Here is a 24,241-nt window from a genome sequence, read left to right on the forward strand (position 1 = left end):
GGCTATGTGCATTCATAAAACCAGAACAGCCTGCGAGTAACTCGCAGTCTGTTCAGGTTTTATGATGTTTGCTGCTCATCAGTATCTAAGGGTTGGAAATGAAGCCTTTAAAACTAAAATCCAGTAACAATGTGTTTAATTAAATTTAACTTTCTAAGGGACTATAAACACATAGAAATACGTAGCTTAGTGGTAAAGTGTTAAGTTACAGTCTGACACATGATACATGGACATTACTATCTACACTATCTCCTATTTTCACTGACCTGTTAGTGCGGAGGTCCCACAGCTTGATGCAGTCCCCTGCAGCTGCGGATGCAAACAGATCATAGGCCCCTGATGGATGGGATACATACTGAGATCCCTACAAGAAACACGACAATTCTGATAACTGAATGAACCATGTAATCATTGCTTTATCAAAACCAAAAACTAAACAAAAATATTGTCAAATGAACCTAAAAGACTTATTTAAGTAATAATGCTATGGTATTTTCTTAATTTGATCTCCATTTACTGTGCAGGTTTTCCAAACACAATATTGACTACAACAACGCCCAACCTATATTTGTGGTCCAAAGCAGTCTCAATATATTTATTTTATAACAGAGATCTTGACCGCAACGACAACAACCATAGAAGCAAGATTTACATTCAAGGTATCTGACAAAGGTATAATTTCAGTATTAAAACTAGTTTTGAAGTTGTAGAGCAGAAAAATCAGTTTTATTATCTTAACAAAGCCTATGCTATTTAAATATTCCTCTGAGGTTTCCATAATGACGTTCCATTACATTAGTTAAATTTACCCCAACCTATGTTAAAAAAGCCATATTCAACTGACAAATCACGCCCAATGCTTAGGAGAGTAAACAGAATGAGACTTAACTTGACATGCACAACATTCAAAAGATGAACATCTTTCATTGTCATAGGCAGGAGCATAAAGAGATCCTAATAAGTGACTTACAAATGCAGGTCCAGTGCTGAGAAATCAAACTACAGATTTTACTGCTTCATCTAGCGCACACATGACATATAAATACATCATCTTGAAGAGAGACAATCATGCCAACATCTGAGAATAAGAGACTTACTGATCAGTGAGTATCTCTCACACGAAATTTAGCATTTTTCTTGAAATACTTCCTCAATAATGTGAAATATTGCATGAAAAAATTACTTATACATCATGGGCTCGAACTCCGCCATGGCCGGTCCCAAGCCCGGATGAAAAAGGAGGAGGGTTGTGCACAGGGCCAGAACCCGAGCCACATTAAAAACCAACACGCTACAGAAACCAACACCAAAGAAAACAACAATACCGGACCAAGGATGGAAGCACGCCAGGAAACTGGACCTAGGACGGCTAATCACCCGATAGCAGATATTCTTGGACCAAAGTTATCACGGCGGGTGGGCTGCTGGAATGTTAGGACACTACCAGACCGGAAAGCTAGCCCAAGTGATGAAGGAGATGGAGAGTTATGGAATCAGCTTGTTAGGAGTAAGTGAGGCGAGATGGACAGGCACTGGAAAAAGACAGCTTGCATCAGGACAAACCATAGCCTTCTCAGGAAGATCAGATGACCAGCATGATCAAGGAGTAGCACTGATTATGGACCAAGAAGTACACAAAAGCCTGATAGAGTGGAAGCCTATCAACGAAAGACTCATGTCAGCAAGATTCAACTCTGCATACGCTAAACTCACAATAATTGTAGTTTGCTATGCACCAACAGAGGTTGTGGAAGATACAGAAAAAGACGCCTACTACGACCAATTACAAGAAGTCATTGATTCAACACCAAAACATGATGGCCTTCTTGTCTAAGGAGATTTGAATGCGAAAGTCGGACATGACAATACAGGTAAGGACTCTACAATGGGCACACAGGGATGCCGAATAAGGAATGGCAATGGTGAGAGATTGGTAGAGCTATGCGAAGAAAACAACATGGTTATTGGGGGCACAATTTTTCCACACAAGAACATCCATAAGGTAACATGGAAATCATCAGACGGACAAACCGATAACCAGATTGACCATATCATCATCAATAGGAGATGGAGGGGCAGTTTGCAAGATGTAAGTGCGATAAGGGGAGCAGATGTTGGCAGTGACCATACACTCGTCATAGCCAAGTTGAAGTTAAAGTTGAGAAGAGTCAAAAAAAAGGAGAGCAAAGGAATCCACGCCTTGATGTAGGAAATCTCAAAGATCCAATGGTCAAGAGAAATTTCCAGATTGAGCTGAAGAACAGGTTTAGGCTGTTTAATGACCAGCAGGAAAATGATGTTAGTTCATTCAACCAGGAGATTCTTGAAGCTGGATTGAAGATTCTTGGCACAGTACGAAGGAAGAAAGAACAATGGATATCCCAGCAGACATTGAGCAAGATTGACGAACGGAAGGAGGTGAAGAAGTTGTTGCAGACAAAGTCGGAGCAGATAAAACAGCAGCTGAAAGACACTTATGCAACCTTGGACAGAGACGTGAAGAGACATGCTAAAGCAGACAAGAGGAAATTCATTGACAGTCTGGCAACTGAAGCCGAAGATGCAGTGGCAAGATATGGGCACGCTGTATAGGATCACAAAGATATTGACAGGAGGATTAACTTCTACAGAAGTTCCAGTGAAGAATTTGCAAGGGGAAATTGTTTCCACTGATGTAGAAAAACTGAGTTATTGGAAAGAACACTTTGAGAGAGTACTCAACAGTGCGGATCCATCCACTGAAGCAGTTATTGCTCCTGCAGAAATCCCACTTGACATCAATACAGAGCCACCAACTATACAAGAGATCAGACAGGCCATCAAGAAGTTAAAGAATGGAAAAGCCCCAGGTATAGACAGGATACAAGCAGAGTTGCTTAAAGCGGAGGAACAGATAACTCCTACCGTACTTGCTAGTATACTACGAAAAGTATGGATCTCAGAAACAGCACCTGAGGATTGGAAGGTGGGACTAATAGTTAAACTGCCGAAAAACGGTGACCTTACAGAGTGCAACAATTGGAGAGGTATAATGCTGCTGTCAATGACCAGTAAGAATTTTAGCAGAATTGTGCTTGACAGAATTTCAGCTAGTGTAGATAAACTGCTGTGGAAAAACCAAGCCGGTTTCAAGAAGGGTAAGTCATGTTCAGATCAGATTTTGACACTTAGACAAATCATAGAGCAAAGTCACGAATGGGACGCAACCGTCTATGCGAATTTATTGACTCCCAGAAAGCATTCGACAGCGTGAACAGGCCAGCATTATAAAGGGTTTTAGGCCATTATGGAATCCCAGGCAAGATTATCTCTGTCATCAAAATGCTTTATTCAGATTTCAGTGCTAAAGTAATCTGCGAAACATCTCTCACAGAGAACCTTTTGATCAGGACAGGCGTGAAGCAGGGGTGTGTACTGTCCCCTCTACTATTTTCGTTGTGCATCGACTGGCTGATGAAGGAAACCACTAAGGATACAGTCCAGGGACTCCAGTGGACGTTCACAGAAACACTGGAAGACCTTGATTTCGCTGACCACATCGCACTTCTCGCCCAACGCCACCAAGACATCAAAACAAAGACGGACAAGCTAGATTCTCTTGGGAAGCAGATATTGGCCTCAATATCAACGTAGACAAAACAAAAGTGATGAGAATAAACGCCAAAACAGAGCAACCAGTTACCATCAACAATTGCGCTATTGTAGAAGTAGATGAATTTTTGTATCTTGGGAGTAAATTCAGAAGAAGATGTCAATTACAGATCATCCAAAGCCAGAGGTGCTTATGCAGCATTACAGAATATCTGGAAGTCCTCCAAGCTAAATTTTACCACCAAGATCAGGATTTTCAAGACTAACGTACTTTCGGTCCTGCTGTATGGTTCAGAATCCTGGAAAGTCACAAAGCTTATTTGCCTCAAGCTTGATGTCTTTCAAAGAAGGTGTCTCAGGCAGATTCTCCAAATCCTCTGGCCAAACACTATATCCAATACAGAACTCCACCGCAAAACAGGTACAACCCCAATATCAACACAGATCAAGCGCAAAAGATGGCGCTGGATTAGTCATGTTCAAAGGATGGAGGAAACAGCCATTCCTAAGGTTGCAATGCGATGGACACCAATTGGACGTAGAAAAAGAGGTCGACCAAAAGAGACAGGGAGCCGGTCAGTTGAAAAGGAGATAAGGAAGGAAAATTGGAGCTGGGGCCAGGTGAGGACATGGGCAAAGGACCGGGTACATTGGCGAGCTTTGGTGGAGGCCTTATGCGCCAATAGGCGTGAAGAGGACTAAGTAAGTAAGTATCATGGGCTCGTCATCTACAAGCGAATTTAAACAAAGCATTTGTTTAATGTGTGCAAGCATATGAACGAGGGAGGTGTATGGGGTCATTAAAGGTAGGTAATTTTCCACTGTACAGAAGTATTTACCGGATATTTGCATGTATATAATTTAAGTGTTTGGAAACAAATTAGAGTTAAAATGAAACTTTTCTCATCATGAATGTTAAAATGACGCATGTACATTAATTTGATGGTGCAATATGTCATCTTCTGCATGTGCAAAAAGAGTTAAATTTGCTTCCATTCTCAGTAAATATAAATAAGCAAGTTTATTTATAGACCTTTGTGAAAAGAAGAAAATCAGGAAAATCCAAACAGTAAATTTATATTGTTAAATGAGATTTGTGTATATTTCATTTGATTGTTTACTTAGTACATTTTGGAAGCAATGCAGATGGTTGTCTGCAACAAATTGATTCAGGTTTTAATATAAAATATCATTTAAGTCATGTGTGCGTGTTTGACACATAAGATTCTGGTTAAATAAGAGATGGTAAGACAAATAATTGAGACCTGCTCTTTTGAAGTAGATGAACCAAAATCTCAAGCACACAGATCAGGTTTCAATAAAGAATTTCTTTTGAGCATGCACATGCTATTGATATTAATATCCATGCTATTAATGTGAAGAGGTAACATTTCCTTGTGACAAAATTTGTACGAATCGCAATTGTTCAACTATAATACTAGCATTTGAACTAATTGCTGCTGTCAACTTAAAAAAAAAACAAGCATCTGTAAGTATCTAATGAGCAAATTGTGTTTCAGAATTACATTATACAAATAAATGGAACGTCCGGTATATACTGCAGTCTGAAAAATACTCGCTAACCAGTTCAGACACACAGTGAACAATATCAGGACAGTGTACCTCATTTTGGCAGACAGCATGGACAAGCCTGGAGTGTACATCGGTCATCTTCCTCACCTGCTGTCCAACATTCATGTCAAACAGCTCAATACTCTTATTGCTGCAGGCACACAACACGATGTCTATGTAGGGGCGTTAAGTCCGCACATCTAGTACTAGCAGCAATACTCTCACAGAATCACAACAACGGCTTTTAATTATAATTTATAAATACATTTGTCCATGATGACATCAACCATGCAATAAGTTTAGAATATTAAGACACTACCAAAACAGACACTTGAACTTAAAGTGTCTGTTTTGGTAGTGTCTTATTCTAAACTTATTAACCAAGTCTTGTTAGAATTTGCCATTTTTTGCCAAAGGATACACGAGAGAAAGCTGTTAACAGCTGTCATTGCAGTCACTTGTTGGGAGTCCATGTTCCAACTTTGGACCAGTTTGTACTTGCTCTGCACTAAATACCTGCATTAGAATTAAAATATGAATAGGTTTTATAAAAGTTTTAAGGGACAAGTAATGTTATGAACTCCCATAAAATAATAAATATATGTAATAATTACACATTATTAACAGAAAACAAAAAAAATCCATAAAATAAAACTGCCGTTTATAAATGAATGATTTATTTTTGTAACATCAGGAAAACAAACAGTAAATGTGAGCGGACAGTACCTTTGAATATCGTTCTTGTTAAGGTCTATGAAGTACTTGTACATGTACAGGGTGTTGACCGAGCTCAGCAGGATGAATTTGTCCATGAAGTAGAACTTGGCAAAGTGAATCTCCTTGCTGAATAGGGGGTTCTCCTGAGATAACACAGCCTAACTCATTCATTCACACACTTGTACAATGTCAAAATACAGTAATTATATCATTAATTTAAAGCCTGGTTGGCTCTCTATTAACTGTTCTGATCTGGGAGTGTTTGCCAATCATTTAACATGACTTAAATTGCTTATACTGAATTCAGATTTATTGTTTTTCATGATTTTTGCAGAAACTGATCGCTGACTCATCCTGTGGTCATATCTAATATTTGAGTGACTCTCTTACAGAACCGGCCATCTACCTATTCTGTTATTATATGTGATGTGTTCATGACTTTCTCACTGAACTTATCCTGTACTCACCCAGCATTCATATCTGATGTGTTAATGACTTTCTGACTGAATTCATTCTGTACTAACCCAGCTTTCATATCTGATGTGTTAATGACTTTCTCACTGAACTCATCCTGTACTCACCCAGCATTCATATCTGATGTGTTCATTACTTTCTGACTGAACTGATCCCGTTCTCACCCAGCGTTCATATCATATGTTCATGACTTTCTCACTGAACTCATCCTGTACTCACCCAGCGTTCATATCTGATGTGCTCATGACTTTCTCACTGAACTCATCCTGTACTCACCCAGCTTTCATATCTGATGTGTTCATGACTTTCTCACTGAACTCATCCTGTACTCACCCAGCATTCATATCTGATGTGTTCATGACTTTCTGACTGAACTGATCCCGTACTCACCCAGCGTTCATATCTGATGTGTTCATGACTTTCTCACTGAACTGATCCCATACTCACCCAGCTTCCATATCTGATGTGTTCATGACTTTCTGACTGAACTGAACCCATACTCATCCAGCATTCATATCTGATGTGTTCATGACTTTCTCACTTAACTGAACCCGTACTCAACCAGCGTCCATATATGATGGTTTCAGGACTTTCTGACTGAACTGAACCCATACTCATCCAGCATTCATATCTGATGTGTTCATGACTTTCTCACTTAACTGAACCCATACTCATCCAGCATTCATATCTGATGTGTTCATGACTTTCTGACTGAACTCATCCGGTACTCACCCATCGTCCATATATGATGTGTTCATGACTTTCTCACTTAACTCATCCTGTACTCACCAAGCTTTCATGTATGATTTGTTCATGACTTTCTGACTGAACTCATCCTGCACTCACCCAGCTTTCATATCTGATGTGTTCATGACTTTCTCACTGAACTCATCCTGTACTCACCCAGCGTTCATATATGATGTGTTCATGACTTTCTCATTGAACTCATCCTGTACTCACTCAGCGTCCATATCTGATGTGTTCATGACTTTCTCACTGAACTGATCCTGTACTCACCCAGCGTTCATATATGATGTGTTCATGACTTTCTCACTGAACTGAACCTGTACTCACCCAGCGCTCATATCTGATGTGTTCATGACTTTCTCACTGAACTCATCCTGTACTCACCCAGCGTTCATATCTGATGTGTTCATGACTTTCTCACTGAACTGCACCTGTACTCTCCAAGCGTCCGTATCTGATGTGTTCATGACTTTCTCAATGAACTGAACCCGTACTCACCCAGCGTTCATATCTGATGTGTTCATGACTTTCTCACTGAACTCATCCTGTACTCTCCAAGCGTTCAAATCTGATGTGTATATGTCTTTCTCACTTAACTGAACCCGTACTCATCCAGCGTTCATATCTGATGTGTTCATGACTTTCTCATTGAACTGATCCTGCACTCACCCAGCTTCCTATCTGATGTGTTCATGACTTTCTCACTTAACTGAACCCGTACTCACCCAGCATTCATATCTGATGTGTTCATGACTTGCTGACTAAACTCATCCTGTACTCACCCAGCGTCAATATCTGATGTGTTCATGACTTTCTGTCTGAACTTAACCCGTACTCACCCAGCATTCATATCTGATGTGTTCATGACTTTCTGACTGAGCTGAACCCGTACTCACCCAGCATTCATATCTGATGTGTTCATGACTTTCTCACTGAACTGAACCCATACTCTTCCAGCTTAATATCTGATGTGTTCATGACTCTCTCAGACAACTGATTCAATACCCACTCTGTTTTTATACATGTTGTCTTAATGTCTCCCAAATAACATATCAAGCACTCACGCTGCGTAAGTATCAAATGATTGAAAGACTGGTTGACAGAACTAATGCTCCACTAACCTTGCGCTCTGATCTGGTGTTTTTTAAGACCCTGTCAAACACAAGCACAGGCTCTGACTGCCCTTTCACCCAGACCCGTGCTGTTTTGTCTTCAGAGGAAGTAATGAGACGTGAGCCACATTGGCTCCAACACACATCAGACACAACATGATTGTGGCCTACAAAGAAATATTGTTGACACGCAAATGGAACTAAATGCTCATTTAATTTAAACTTTATCAAATATTAGAGATCATGTCAACACCTACTATATGACCTTGTCACTATGTTTAAAAAATCAAAGACTTTATTTAATAGCATGATATTAACCAGCATGGCTCTAGCAGTTTTATCTATAGTAAATATATTGATAGTTTCCAATTACACAGTAACCAGTGATTTCAAACTGGTTATGCACTGTTTCAATAATGAATAATAACAATTGAAAATTATAAACAATTTGCACTAACAGAGTGTTAAACAACTTTATTTTTTATGTTATGAGCTTGTTCTCAAAAAATTAGATAAAAGTTTAAACCCCTTAAAATTAAAACAGATGGTAGAAAAGCATTAAAAAAAAAATGTATTGATGAAAAAATCATGAGTGTCCAGAGAAATAAAACATTTTCATATGGCGAAAAAAAAACTATGGGGATTTAATATCTTTAATCTATCAAAAGCATCAAATACTGATGATTTCCACAAGGATAAGTACCTGTATACGCTGAACAGCCTTTCTTGGAGATGGGCAGAGAGAACACAAGGGCTGACTTGTTGGCTAGAGCACAGGCAAGATGGCTCCCTTCATCTGCAATACTCACACAATAGTATTGTGGTACACGTATGGGCTGTGCTCTGTGAAGAGGGGGCTTAATTTATTAGCATAGTGTCGTCCCAGATTAGCCTGTGCAGTCTGCACAGGCTAATCAGGGACAACACTTTCAGCTTTTATGATATTTTTCATTTACAGAAAGTCCCTTTTTAGCAAAAATCAAGTTTAGGCAAAAAGTGTCGTCCCTGATTAATCTGTACAAAGTGCACAAGCTAATCCAGGACAACACTTTACCCACATTTATTAAACCTCCTTTTCACAGAGCATGGCTCATATATAATTTGTATAAAGTCAGTACACAATCTTATACAGGGTTTATTTCTGCCTTATCATCATCACTTACAAAGAAAATCAATCCTGTTTGTTCTGTGATATTTATTTTTTGGGCAACCAGAAAATGGCATAAAACAAGGGAATACGAAGTTTGCATATGACAACCTTATACACCATGATTCATATAATTTTGCCTCTACACACTACATGTCCTGATCTTTTTTAATTTCACATTACCGAATTCAAAGACTGCTTTTTTATATTGACTTGAAATACATTAAATACATAATTTTCTAATTCATGATGCTAAATTATACTCCAGGAAAAAATGCTTCATTAAGGTTCAAGAAATGTGTCTGTAACTATGCAAAACTTACCACTCCAATATAAGAAAAACAACTTTTCTGGGTATAACACATTTCTTACTTAAACAACATGAGCAGTATACATAAAAATAAAAAAAATAACTTATCTTGGTCTCTTATGTAGATATGACCCCAATGTACCAACCATGTCAACCATGATTATACAAAGAAACCAATCAAACCATGTTTGGTGAACAAAAAACAACTGTTGTCCAGTAGACAGCGCAACATACAGGTAAATGCATTCTGATTACTTGTTAAAAAATTTAATTAGAAAACAGTTAAAATTGTATTATATTTTTTATACATGAAGTGTATATATTGTCGAAAATTTCACTGAGTGCCTACACATCTAGAGTCAGATTTGATTGACTCACAATCCAGTTATAGACATAAATAGTGCCTACACATCTAGAGTCAGATTTGATTGACTCACAATCCAGTTATAGACATAAATAGTGCCTACACATCTAGAGTCAGATTTGATTGACTCACAATCCAGTTATAGACATAAATAGTGCCTACACATCTAGAGTCAGATTTGATTGAGTCACAATCCAGTTATAGACATAAATAGTGCCTACACATCTAGAGTCAGATTTGATTGACTCACAATCCAGTTATAGACATAAATAGTGCCTACACATCTAGAGTCAGATTTGATTGAGTCACAATCCAGTTATAGACATAAATAGTGCCTACACATCTAGAGTCAGATTTGATTGACTCACAATCCAGTTATAGACATAAATAGTGCCTACACATCTAGAGTCAGATTTGATTGACTCACAATCCAGTTATAGACATAAATAGTGCCTACACATCTAGAGTCAGCTTTGATTGAGTCACAATCCAGTTATAGACATAAATAGTGCCTACACATCTAGAGTCAGATTTGATTGAGTCACAATCCAGTTGTAGACATAAATAGTGCCTACACATCTAGAGTCAGATTTGATTGACTCACAATCCAGTTATAGACATAAATAGTGCCTACACATCTAGAGTCAGATTTGATTGACTCACAATCCAGTTATAGACATAAATAGTGCATACACATCTAGAGTCAGATTTGATTGACTCACAATCCAGTTATAGACATAAATAGTGCCTACACATCTAGAGTCAGATTTGATTGAGTCACAATCCAGTTATAGACATAAATAGTGCCTACACATCTAGAGTCAGATTTGATTGACTCACAATCCAGTTATAGACATAAATAGTGCCTACACATCTAGAGTCAGATTTGATTGAGTCACACTCCAGTTATAGACATAAAGAGTGCCTACACATCTAGAGTCAGATTTGATTGACTCACAATCCAGTTATAGACATAAATAGTGCCTACACATCTAGAGTCAGATTTGATTGAGTCACAATCCAGTTATAGACATAAATAGTGCCTACACATCTAGAGTCAGATTTGATTGACTCACAATCCAGTTATAGACATAAATAGTGCCTACACATATAGAGTCAGATTTGATTGACTCACAATCCAGTTATAGACATAAATAGTGCCTACACATCTAGAGTCAGATTTGATTGACTCACAATCCAGTTATAGACATAAATAGTGCCTACACATCTAGAGTCAGATTTGATTGAGTCACAATCCAGTTATAGACATAAATAGTGCCTACACATCTAGAGTCAGATTTGATTGACTCACAATCCAGTTATAGACATAAATAGTGCCTACACATCTAGAGTCAGATTTGATTGAGTCACACTCCAGTTATAGACATAAAGAGTGCCTACACATCTAGAGTCAGATTTGATTGACTCACAATCCAGTTATAGACATAAATAGTGCCTACACATCTAGAGTCAGATTTGATTGAGTCACAATCCAGTTATAGACATAAAGAGTGCCTACACATCTAGAGTCAGCTTTGATTGAGTCACAATCCAGTTATAGACACCACTGAGTGCCTACACATCTAGAGTCAGATTTGATTGACTCACAATCCAGTTATAGACACCACTGAGTGCCTACACATCTAGAGTCAGATTTGATTGACTCACAATCCAGTTATAGACACCACTGAGTGCCTACACATCTAGAGTCAGATTTGATTGACTCACAATCCAGTTATAGACACCACTGAGTGCCTACACATCTAGAGTCAGATTTGATTGACTCACAATCCAGTTATAGACACCACTGAGTGCCTACACATCTAGAGTCAGATTTGATTGACTCACAATCCAGTTATAGACATAAATTAATGTGTGTGTTTTCAGTAATTTCCTCCCCCCCCCCCTTCCCCCCCACACACACCATACAGATTAATAAAGTAATTCTCATAAAATAAATGTTTTACACTTCCTCTTTGCAATACTGTTTATGTTCGGGATTTGGGATCGTCAATTTATTATAGTACAACACTCGAGAGATGCGACGGTTTCAACTCTTTTATTTATCATGGCAAAACATGGCCATACATTCATTCATGACGTTACATGGCGATTCTCTACAAACAGAGATATGAAAATAAAAAAGACCAGGTTCAAATCGTTATCAAACTACAATTCCTAATACATAAACATATATAATATGTTCACAAATGTTTACTCTTTCAAATCATGTAGATCTAATATCTTATAGTACATAAAAACTAAACTATCGTATGTTATTAATTTTTACTTAAAACAAAATTAAATATGCGTGTATAATAAAAGATATATCAAAACTCTTACCGAACTTTGGTGTCTTATAATGTATTTAGCTTCAAACCCTGAATAATTATGTGTTTGTCTTATCAATGGGCCGTTGCCGTCAACTTGTGTTTTTCTACTGGCTGAAGTTTGTTATGTGTGATGTTGACGTAAAAAAGGCGGCGACGTTAACGTGACGCCATACTTTAAAGCGCCAAAAATAAAAACGCGCTAAATATCAAGTTAACATTTTAACAATTTAAAAACTTAGAATTTAAAATATATTTAATTCTCACAGTTTACATTGCTGATATACAATGGCTCTAAAATAATTGTGCATCTATTTATGTTAGATTATAAAACATGCAAAATCAGTGAAACAAATAAATATTTCCTTTTCTGATTTCATAAAAATCCAAAGAGCAGATTAATCATCAGCGCTTGTATCTCAAAAATAATTCTAAGCAAAAAAATATAACTTATTTCAGCAAGACAAGTACAATGTATAACGCGTTGAAAATGGCAATCAAGGCCAGTGTATCAGATATAACAATCAAGCATAGCAGAAGTATTGGGTTATAAGTAAGAAGTCTACACTTAAACATTTTTCTGCTAGTTCTAATATTCTGAAATTTTGCAGTGCATCCCATGGATGGATTTGCGCATAAGACAAAATTGTGGCATAAGATGTGCTTGTTTTGTGTAAGTGAACACTTCTATAAGGCACAACTAGTTTATTATTTATAAATAAAAATGAAAACAAAACCACTCAAAAACACTGTAATAGAATCCGAGAGCATATAACCCTTTCCCACTCTATAGCAAACTGAAAATGGTTATGTGCAAAGAGCATAAAACCTGAACAGCCTGCGAGTAACTCGCAGTCTGTTCAGGTTTTATGGTGTTTGCTGCTCATCAGTATCTAAGGATTGGAAATGAACCCTTTTAAACTTGAATCCAGTAAGAAAGGTCTTTAATTAAATTTAATTTTCTAAGGAACTGCAAATGTGTCAAAATATGTATCTAAGTGGTTAAGTGGTAAGGACCACCATATACATGGTCCTGAGTCCTCACCTGAGACTGCTATTGCACTGACTGCGGTGGGTCTCTCTGCCACATTCTCTTTCAAGGTCAGGTGCTGTGGGGGGCTGCCCTGCACAGGGTACTCTTGCACTGGTCTGCACACAACAAACACACAGGCATTGCTATTAACAATGGCTAAGAAGAATGCAGCAGAATGGTTGGCAAAAATTATGAAGAACTATCCAAGCATAAAAAGCCAAGCGCGGCCTAGAGAGGGTTTATTTGTTGGCTTACCAGTCCATTCCGAAACCAATGAGCGCCTCATAGCCTTTTATCCATTGATTACCGTATATTTAAAAAAAAATTGACCTTTGTGTTGACATTAAATTGAACTACCCAAATTAGCTGAAATGGAAGTTAAGAATGTCAGTTTGCAATTAAATAATGCTGGTTTTGTTTAAAAAAACAACACAAAGAAATGGCACTATATATTGCCTAAAGTACAACATAATAATAAAATGTGCCTTTTTTAGGTCAGGTGCCATGCACATCTAACCCTCTAGATTAAACACTTATACTCTTTACACCATTCTTGACTGTCAAACTTATCTACGGTAATTATTCCAATTATTTTCGGACCCTTACTTTGCAAAGTACCTCTTTTTAAGCAAAATAATTACATTTTGTCTCTTTGTTTTCTGACATCCAGACTTTCTCCTATAATTGAATTTTTATGAGTTGCATTTTATCAGAATTGCACCAATTGCTCTAATGCATTTAGACATCACAAATGTTTTTACAATTGGATGTAAGTGATTAAACCATGTTGCTAAATGAATGATGTCAATAGACTATGTAGAGGTTGTAGACAATGGTTTCAGGCCTAGCTGAAAGATGAATGATGTCAATAGACTATGTAGAGGTTGTAGACAGTGGTTTCAGGCCTAGCTGAAAGATGAATGATGTCAATAGACTATGTAGAGGTTGTAGACAATGGTTTCAGGCCTAGCTGAAAGATGAATGATGTCAATAGACTATGTAGAGGTTGTAGACAATGGTTTCAGGCCTAGCTGAAAGATGAATGATGTCAATAGACTATGTAGAGGTTGAAGACAATGGTTTCAGGCCTAGCTGAAAGATGAATGATGTCCATAGACTATGTAGAGGTTGTAGACAATGGTTTCAGGCCTAGCTGAAAGATGAATGATGTCCATAGACTATGTAGAGGTTGTAGACAATGGTTTCAGGCCTAGCTGAAAGATGAATGATGTCCATAGACTATGTAGAGGTTGTAGACAATGGTTTCAGGCCTAGCTGAAAGATGAATGATGTCAATAGACTATGTAGAGGTTGTAAACAATGGTTTCAGGCCTAGCTGAAAGATGAATGATGTCAATAGACTATGTAGAGGTTGTAGACAATGGTTTCAGGCCTAGCTGAAAGATGAATGATGTCCATAGACTATGTAGAGGTTGTAGAAAATGGTTTCAGGCCTAGCTGAAAGATGAATGATGTCAATAGACTATGTAGAGGTTGTAGACAATGGTTTCAGGCCTAGCTGAAAGATGAATGATGTCAATAGACTATGTAGAGGTTGTAGACGATGGTTTCAGGCCTAGCTGAAAGATGAATGATGTCAATAGACTATGTAGAGGTTGTAGACAATGGTTTCAGGCCTAGCTGAAAGATGAATGATGTCAATAGACTATGTAGAGGTTGTAGACAATGGTTTCAGGCCTAGCTGAAAGATGAATGATGTCAATAGACTATGTAGAGATTGTAGACAATGGTTTCAGGCCTAGCTGAAAGATGAATGATGTCAATAGACTATGTAGAGATTGTAGACAATGGTTTCAGGCCTAGCTGAAAGATGAATGATGTCAATAGACTATGTAGAGGTTGTAGACAATGGTTTCAGGCCTAGCTGAAAGATGAATGATGTCAATCGCCTATGTAGAGATTGTAGACAATGGTTTCAGGCCTAGCTGAAAGATGAATGATGTCAATAGACTATGTAGAGGTTGTAGACAATGGTTTCAGGCCTAGCTGAAAGATGAATGATGTCAATAGACTATGTAGAGGTTGTAGACAATGGTTTCAGGCCTAGCTGAAAGATGAATGATGTCAATAGACTATGTAGAGGTTGTAGACAATGGTTTCAGGCCTAGCTGAAAGATGAATGATGTCCATAGACTATGTAGAGGTTGTAGACAATGGTTTCAGGCCTAGCTGAAAGATGAATGATGTCAATAGACTATGTAGAGGTTGTAGACAATGGTTTCAGGCCTAGCTGAAAGATGAATGATGTCAATAGACTATGTAGAGATTGTAGACAGTGGTTTCAGGCCTAGTTGAAAGATGAATGATGTCAATAGACTATGTAGAGATTGTAGACAATGGTTTCAGGCCTAGCTGAAAGATGAATGATGTCCATAGACTATGTAGAGGTTGTAGACAATGGTTTCAGGCCTAGCTGAAAGATGAATGATGTCAATAGACTATGTAGAGATTGTAGACAATGGTTTCAGGCCTAGCTGAAAGATGAATGATGTACATAGACTATGTAGAGATTGTAGACAATGGTTTCAGGCCTAGCTGAAAGATGAATGATGTCAATAGACTATGTAGAGGTTGTAGACAATGGTTTCAGGCCTAGCTGAAAGATGAATGATGTCCATAGACTATGTAGAGGTTGTAGACAATGGTTTCAGGCCTAGCTGAAAGATGAATGATGTCAATAGACTATGTAGAGGTTGTAGACAATGGTTTCAGGCCTAGCTGAAAGATTAATGATGTCAATAGACTATGTAGAGGTTGTAGACAATGGTTTCAGGCCTAGCTGAAAGATGAATGATGTCAATAGACTATGTAGAGGTTGTAAACAATGGTTTCAGGCCTAGCTGAAAGATGAATGATGTCAATAGACTATGTAGAGGTTGTAGACACTGGTTTCAGGCCTAGCTGAAAGATGAATGATGTCCATAGACTATGTAGAGGTTGTAGACAATGGTTTCAGGCCTAGCTGAAAGATGAATGATGTCAATAGACTATGTAGAGGTTGTAGACAATGGTTTCAGGCCTAGCTGAAAGATGAATGATGTCAATAGACTATGTAGAGGTTTTGGACAATGGTTTCAGGCCTAGCTGAAAGATGAATGATGTCAATAGACTATGTAGAGGTTGTAGACAATGGTTTCAGGCCTAGCTGAAAGATGAATGATGTCAATAGACTATGTAGAGGTTGTAAACAATGGTTTCAGGCCTAGCTGAAAGATGAATGATGTCAATAGACTATGTAGAGGTTGTAGACAATGGTTTCAGGCCTAGCTGAAAGATGAATGATGTCAATAGACTTTGTAGAGGTTGTAGACAATGGTTTCAGGCCTAGCTGAAAGATGAATGATGTCCATAGACTATGTAGAGGTTGTAGACAATGGTTTCAGGCCTAGCTGAAAGATGAATGATGTCAATAGACTATGTAGAGGTTGTAGACAATGGTTTCAGGCCTAGCTGAAAGCTGCTATTCAGTTGCAATGAATGTCCTTAGGACCCTATAAAATGTATTTTTGATTTCGTTTTGCATCATTTTAATGAATAATGTAAACAAACGCCAATAATTCACACACACACATTTCTCCCTATCTAGTTTCATTTTCGACAAGGAAGTTAAAAATTAATACTACAGTATAATAAATGTTTATCTTCGTACAAGGTGGTCAAAGATTAATCTTATCTAACTGCAAATCAAATTATTTAACATTTGACATCATTTTAAATTCATTTCAAACATATTTAAGTAATAAATACTTCATAAAAAGACATTTACAAACAGGTTATTACTAATCAATACTGTTGGGCAAGTTACATTATACACAAGCATATTAAAATTTTGATGCAATAAGTATGTCGTAAGGGTGTCTTTAACTTTTGAACACTGTTTTTAAGTTGGAATGTCAAAATGTAAATTAGAATTCTTCTTATGACGATGAGATAAATTTCAGCTACTTTTATATAATCAATCACTTTACAGCTAAAATTAGCCGGCAGTTAATTGGTTTCTATGTAGACATTGTAAAGTCATTAGGAGAAAAAACAATGTTGGCATGATTTATGCTTTGACAAAGTTTCAAAGGGGGTATACAGAGTACAATATAAAGGTCAATTTCGAACCCCAGTTACATATTTTTGTCAGTACATTTAGTTCTGTTATTGATATTAAAACTTTCAGGGTATATTTGTGTGCACCTATATTTTTAGACACGAAAGAACAACAAAAATTATTTTTTTTAAGTGTCCAAAAACATACGACTTTATCATATGATTGAGTTTAAGGAATCCTAGATAACCTTTTAAGAACATTTTCTAGACTTTAATACCTATCACAGCGGTGACTTTTTGTAAAGGTAACTTACACATGTTCACAATGTCATAGCTTGAACCTTACTTGCAGTTAATTTCTTATAAACTGGTAAACTAAACACAAAATGGCAACCTTCCACGAAATACCTCTATTTTCTGATTTATCGATAACAAATTATCATGTATATATTCGTAAATAAAATATCTTATTTGTTGAGGTTTGTTGTTTAATTATTATAAACATCACATGTACCTGGGCTTTGGACTTGATTTGACTGGTGTTCTGGACTTCCCGTTGAAAATAGTCTGTGGCTGAAACATGGTTGTTCTGCAAGAGGGAAGTAAATCATTTGTTCAGGAAACTATAGTAACAAAAACATATCAATAGTACATGTAATCAAAAGGCTAAAGTTTAACATTGATTTTCAATTACAAACGAATTATTACTTTAGTTTAACCTGTTGTTTTTTTAAGTATAAAAACACATATGACTCATGTGCTGTCGGAAAACAAGTATTTGACAACAGTTTCAAATTATGTGCCTCATGAATAGAAGCATTTGACAAGTGTGGACTTATGTGCTGCATGAATACTAGCATTTGACAAGTGTGGACTTATGTGCTGCCTGAATACTAGCATTTGAGAAGAATGGCCTTATGTGCTGCATATGCTGCCTGAATACTAGCATTTGAGAAGAATGGCCTTATGTGCTGCATGAATACTAGCATTTGACAAGTGTGGACTTATTTGCTGCATGAATACTAGCATTTGACAACAGAGTTATATGCTGCCCGAATACTAGTACAAACAAGAATATCAGTGAAACTGACGGATGCTCCCCGATGATGCGCTTTGTCAATCTATGTGTTAATTACCACCTAAAAAATCTTTTATTAGCCTCGGTGACCTTGACCCCAGTGACCTCAAACCTCATCAAAAGGTAGAGGCCCATGCAAGGTACCTACATGCCAAATATGAAAGAGATCAGTAAAGTATTGAGGGTGCTATGAGAAACTGTTACAAAGGCGTGACAGAAAATATATTAATAGCCTCGGTGACCTTGAGCCCAGTGACCTCAAACCTTATCAAAAGGTAGAGGTCCATGCAAGGTACCTACATGCAAAATATGAAAGAGATCAGTAAAGTATTGAAGGTGGTATGAGAAACTGTAACAAAAGTGTGATGGAAAAATCTATTATTAGCCTCGGTGACCTTGACCTTGAGCCCAGTGACCTCAATCCTCATCAAAAGGTAGATGTCCATGCAAGGTACCTAAATGCCAAATATGAAAGAGATCGGTAAAGTATTGAAGGTGCTATGAGAAACTGTAACAAAAGTGTGACGGAAGGAAGTAAGGACAAACTGGCACGATATGCTCCCTGAAAATTTTCGGGGAGCATAAAAATGTATATGATAACAGAGAAGCTGCACAATAGATAAATAACTATCCTCAATGTACCGTGGTTGTGTGGTGTAGCCTGAAGATTTGATCTTCGTTTTGAAGGTGAGGGGCTGATTGTCTTTGATAACACCTTTCTTTGTCGGACTTACATATTCTGCAGAAAACATTTTATTAAGTATGATTGATAAATGAGGAAGAACTTATCAATTTTGTCATTCATACACAAAAAGTGACTTTTTTCAGGACTATATTTGTTCAAATTGGAAACATTAAAACTTTAACAAAATCTATAAATGCAAACATGTTACTGTAATGGGCATCATATAGATCTATCTTAAATGTGGATAAACTTATTTCATTCAATATTATGAACAAGAGCTGTCAGAGGACAGCGCGCTTGACTATTCAAGTGCTTGGCAGTATAACGTAAGCCATCATGGGGAAATTGGGGGGGAGGGGGGGGGGAAGGGGGGGGGGGGGGTAGGGGGGTGAGAGGGGGGTATAATGTGGGGTGTGGTAATTTATTAGATGATGTTTAAAAAAAAATTGGGGGGTGGGGGGTAGGGGGGGTGGGGGGTGAGAGGGGGGTATAATGTAGGGTGTGGTAATTTATTAGATGAAAAAAAAAATGGGGGGGGGGTGGGGGGTATGGGGTGGGGGTGAGAGGGGGTTATACTGTGGGGTGTGGTAATTTATAAGATGATGTTTAAAAAAAAAATGGGGGCGTAGGGGGGGGGGGTAGGGGGGGTTGGGGGTGAGAGGGGGGTATATTGTGGGGTGTGGTAATTAATTAGATGATGTTTTAAAAAAAAATGGGGGGGGTAGGGGGTGGGGGTGAGAGGGGGGTATAATGTGGGGTGTGGTAATTTATAAGATGATGTTTAAAAAAAAAATTGGGAGGGGGGAGGTGGGGGGGGGGGGAAGGGATTCTGGGTAGGGGCGTGGGGTATTGTTTGGGTGGACTCCATTGTTGTATTCAGGTAAGTGTTGTTTTGTCAAAGTAATAATAAAATGTGATCATAAATAAAGAATTATGGAAATTTAAGCAAAATGTTCAATTATCTAAGTGTAAAAGGGGCCATAATTATGTCAAAATGCTTGATACAGTGGTCTGCTCTTGTTTATAGGTTGGGGTCATGTTGGTAAACAAGTATGCAACATATAAAAGCAATATGTCAAAGGATATAGGAAATATTTGGGGAAGTACGCAAACTTTAACATAGATTTATCAATAATATGCATATTCTAAGTATAAAAGGGGCAATAATTATGACAAAATGCTTGATAGAGTTGTTTGCTCTTGTTTATAGGTTGAGGTGATGTTGGAAAACAAGTATGCAAAATATAAAAGCAATATTTCAAGGGACAATAAAATTAAATGGGGTAGTACGAAAACTTTAACATTTGCTGCATATTCTAAGTGGAAAAGTGGCCATAATTATGACAAAATGCTTATAGGTTGGGGTCATGTTGGTCAACAAGTATGCAAAATATGAAAGTAATATGTCAAGGGACAAAGAAAATATTTGGGGTAGTACGAAAACTTTAACATTTGCACGCAGACGCAGACGCCGACACCGGGGTGAGTAGAATAGCTCCACTATATATATTTCATATAAAATTGTCGAGCTAAAAACAATTAACATGAGATATATCATGATCAGCTTTATAACGTTCATAATGTTTGTATTAAAGGGATCTTTTCACAGTTTGGTAAATTGACAAAATTGAAAAAAGTTGTTTCAGATTCGCAAATTTTCGTTTTAGTTATGATATTTGTGAGGAAACAGTATTACTGAACATTTACCATAGTCCAATACAGGCATTATATGTATCTTTTGACGATTTGAAAACCTAAAAATTATAAAGCGTTGCAATGCGAAACGATTGAATAATTTGGAGAGTTCTGTTGTTGTCGTTTAAATTTGCAAAACTATGAAGATTGCTTATATTATATTTAAAATACCTAAGCTTTGTATACCCGGCGGAATAGCCGAGAGGGCTTATGTGTTTTTACTTCAGACTAATTCCAGGACTCCGGGGGTCACTGGCTCGAGCCCTGGTATCGGCTACTTTTTTTTCCTTTTATATATTTTATTCTTGATTTTTTACTGGAGCTTTTAAGATCCAATGTTTACATTTATCAATATAAAGCCAAAATCTGTGAAAAGGCCCCTTTAACACTTTACCACTTAGATACGTATTTTTGTATATTTGTAGTCCCTTAGAAAGTTATATTTAATCAAAGACATTTCTTACTAGATTCAAGTTTTTAAGGCTTAGATACTGATGCGCAGCAAACAGCATAATATCTGAACAGACTGCGAGTTGCTCACAGGCTGTTCTTGTTTTATGCTGTTTGCACATGGCCATTTTCACTTTGCTTCTGAGTGGGAAAGGGTTAAGGTCATGCAATCAACTGTTAGTGACAAGTGTACGGGGTACTCACCTCTTGGCCTTCGCTCCTTGTTTTCCTTTTGTTTTGAGGTAATGTCAGCCCTCAATGGAGAGTCATCTAACAGACTAGCCCTTATACAACAATATATTAAATGTATGTCCAACAATATTATGCTGGAAATGGGTAAATGTTTTCCTTTACATTTATTGACTAAACTGATAAAATTCCAGTTCATCCAACAAACAAGTAATTCACAAAAATTTCATTTTATACGACTAACAAGAAATTATATCAAATAATTATAGAACCAACAAATTAGTCATAAAAAGAAAAAATAATGTTCGTGCAAAAGACTGCTTTTTGAACAAATCATTGTACAAACAACTTCACAACCCAGATTTCACTTTTCTATGGACATGTCTAAAAATCATGTTTAAATACATCAAACAATGAGTATCAAAGCAAATATCAAATATGTGAGAAATAAGTGTTGCTATACAGATATCAAGTTAGGCTACATACTTGGACAATACTGATAAATCTGGCTGCTTCTGAACACTGCTAGCTCTAGACGGGGGACTTCCCACAGACCTGTCTCCTGACAGTCCATCTTCCAGACTGAGATCATGTGACGGGTCATGTGACTTTGTGAGCGAACTGACTCTCTCCTTCTCCTTTGACTGGTTCCATTTCAATACATGTACTACATTCTCAAATGGGCTGCCTATTACACACCACATCTAAAAGAATAAGGTAACACATTTTTTATCAATGAACATAGGCTGTCAATCAAAGTTTCATCAATACAGAAACAGGCTGTTTAATAAGGCAACAGCTATCAGCTTGTGTCATTATAAATTATCACCCTATTTTTAGACATCAATTGTAAAATGTGAACCCATTTATTTGTAGAATTTATCTATGCAAAGACATCAATTTTTACTCATGTTGATTAAATTATAAGTTCCATTTGTGCATTAGTTTAATATAATGTATAAGCATTATGAATTCCTGTACAAAGATCAGTAAAGGAAACAGCAACTGATAAAGTACTATAAATTATATTTAGGCAATGCTAACTTGTAACTTGTGAAGTATTTCTGTACATCATTTTGAATTACATTTAAATGAGTATATGTTTATATAAAAAAATTGTTAAGCAATATGGTCCCCTACTGGTGAAACTGCACCATTGTCAGAGTTTTTATATATTTTTTTTATATATTTGTTGCCAAAGCAACCAGAATTTTTGACGTAGGAACAAAATGAAATGACGTGCACAATCTCCATATTGCCATCTATCCATGTTTCAAGTTTCATGAAAAAAATATGAAGAACTTTTAAAGTTATAGCAGGATCCAGAAAAGTGTGACAGACTTACTGACTGACTGACACACAGAGCGCAAACCATAAGTCCCCTCCGGTTTTACCGGTAGGGGACAATAAACCATAATATGTGGTCTGTACATCACCAATGCAGAGTAGTAAAATAGTAATACAATTGAAATTCTTTCTCTGCCATTGCTATTTAGTTTGAATTATGACACTATGAGGTTCATTTTTATGTACACTTTAATGTTAAATCAATAATTCTGGGCCAAGCAGGTTTAGAGCTACTTTTAAACCCCAAATACCTTTGCATTGACCTTTCCAGGGTGGTGACCCAACTTTTGTCCATGTTTCTGCTTTTGTAAAGTAAGTGTGTATCTTGTCAAGTGCATTTGTTTTGTCTCAGGGTTAGCCAACTGGTTCCTTGCCATAAATAACCATTTACCACTTAGATACATATTTTGACGCATTTGAAGTCCCTAAGAAAGTTAACTTTAATTAAAGACCTTACATAGTAAATTCAAGTTTTAAAGGCTTCATTCCAACCCTTAGATACTGATGAGCAGCAAACAGCATAAAACCTGAACTGAGTGCGAGTAACTCGCAGGCTGTTCTGGTTTTATGCTATTTTCACTTTGCCTCTGAGTGGGAAAGGGTTAAGATGATATGAGCATTTCACTGAGATATATGACACCAGGAATATGTGCGCATTCTTGAAATTGAATTTTATTATGGAATCACCTGTTGGTTGGCTCCTTGACCGAATATGATTGAGCCAGCGGCATTGAAGACCTTATTGTCACTCTCAAGGCTGCTGGTACAGCATATTGGATCTGAAATACAGGCAGCGCCCATTAGAAAAAAAACAACGTGACATCGGGAAACTCACTCCAGACATAAACACCATACTTTGACATAAATTTAAGGCAATTTTTTTTTTATCGTAAAGTTACATTAGCCTTAAGTTTAAAATTTAAGTTTTCTGATTACTTATAGATTCAAAGGTCATTTTTGGCAAGGTTTGATAATTTGGTTTATAACATGAAGTTTGTAATCACAGCTTTCAAATACTTTTCAAACAAAACTTTAAAATGTTTTTCTCAAAAAGCACGCAATTTTTATGGCTTCTTGATGATGATGATGATGATGATGATGATAATGATGATAACAATGACAAGAGTTTCTTTGAATTCCTACATATGAAGAGAAACTTCAGTTGCACAACTTAACTGGCTAAGTCTTGTCTATATGTAGGCAGTGTACTCACCCTGCAGGTCAATATACTGACAGGCGTCCAGGGATCGGGCATTCACCCTCACCAGCCCCGCTGTGGTGCCGACCAGCAGCATGGGCGAGTCAGTCAGCAGATCACTGCAAATATACACAACTATGTGC

At 37.2% G+C, this 24,241-nt stretch overlaps 1 protein-coding gene across 6 annotated transcripts in view; it reads right to left on the reverse strand.

Moving 5' to 3' along the window:
- LOC127873861 (WD repeat-containing protein 27-like) overlaps window positions 1–24,241 on the reverse strand; it is a 45,345-nt gene that overhangs the window by 5,636 nt on the left and 15,468 nt on the right. For all 6 annotated transcript variants that reach the window (XM_052417917.1, XM_052417918.1, XM_052417920.1 and 3 more), the window contains 13 exons: window positions 24,114–24,217; window positions 23,588–23,679; window positions 22,040–22,257; window positions 21,569–21,648; window positions 19,177–19,273; window positions 17,971–18,045; window positions 13,410–13,513; window positions 8,917–9,009; window positions 8,223–8,380; window positions 5,890–6,023; window positions 5,585–5,679; window positions 5,215–5,336; window positions 267–364 (listed from right to left, as the gene is read on the reverse strand). In XM_052417917.1, the coding sequence (XP_052273877.1) occupies window positions 267–364; window positions 5,215–5,336; window positions 5,585–5,679; window positions 5,890–6,023; window positions 8,223–8,380; window positions 8,917–9,009; window positions 13,410–13,513; window positions 17,971–18,045; window positions 19,177–19,273; window positions 21,569–21,648; window positions 22,040–22,257; window positions 23,588–23,679; window positions 24,114–24,217 (1,470 nt within the window). The remainder of the gene's footprint in view (window positions 1–266; window positions 365–5,214; window positions 5,337–5,584; window positions 5,680–5,889; window positions 6,024–8,222; window positions 8,381–8,916; window positions 9,010–13,409; window positions 13,514–17,970; window positions 18,046–19,176; window positions 19,274–21,568; window positions 21,649–22,039; window positions 22,258–23,587; window positions 23,680–24,113; window positions 24,218–24,241) is intronic.

The sequence above is a fragment of the Dreissena polymorpha genome, chromosome 3 (assembly GCF_020536995.1).
Source record: "Dreissena polymorpha isolate Duluth1 chromosome 3, UMN_Dpol_1.0, whole genome shotgun sequence".
NCBI classification, from domain to species: Eukaryota; Metazoa; Mollusca; class Bivalvia; order Myida; family Dreissenidae; genus Dreissena; species Dreissena polymorpha.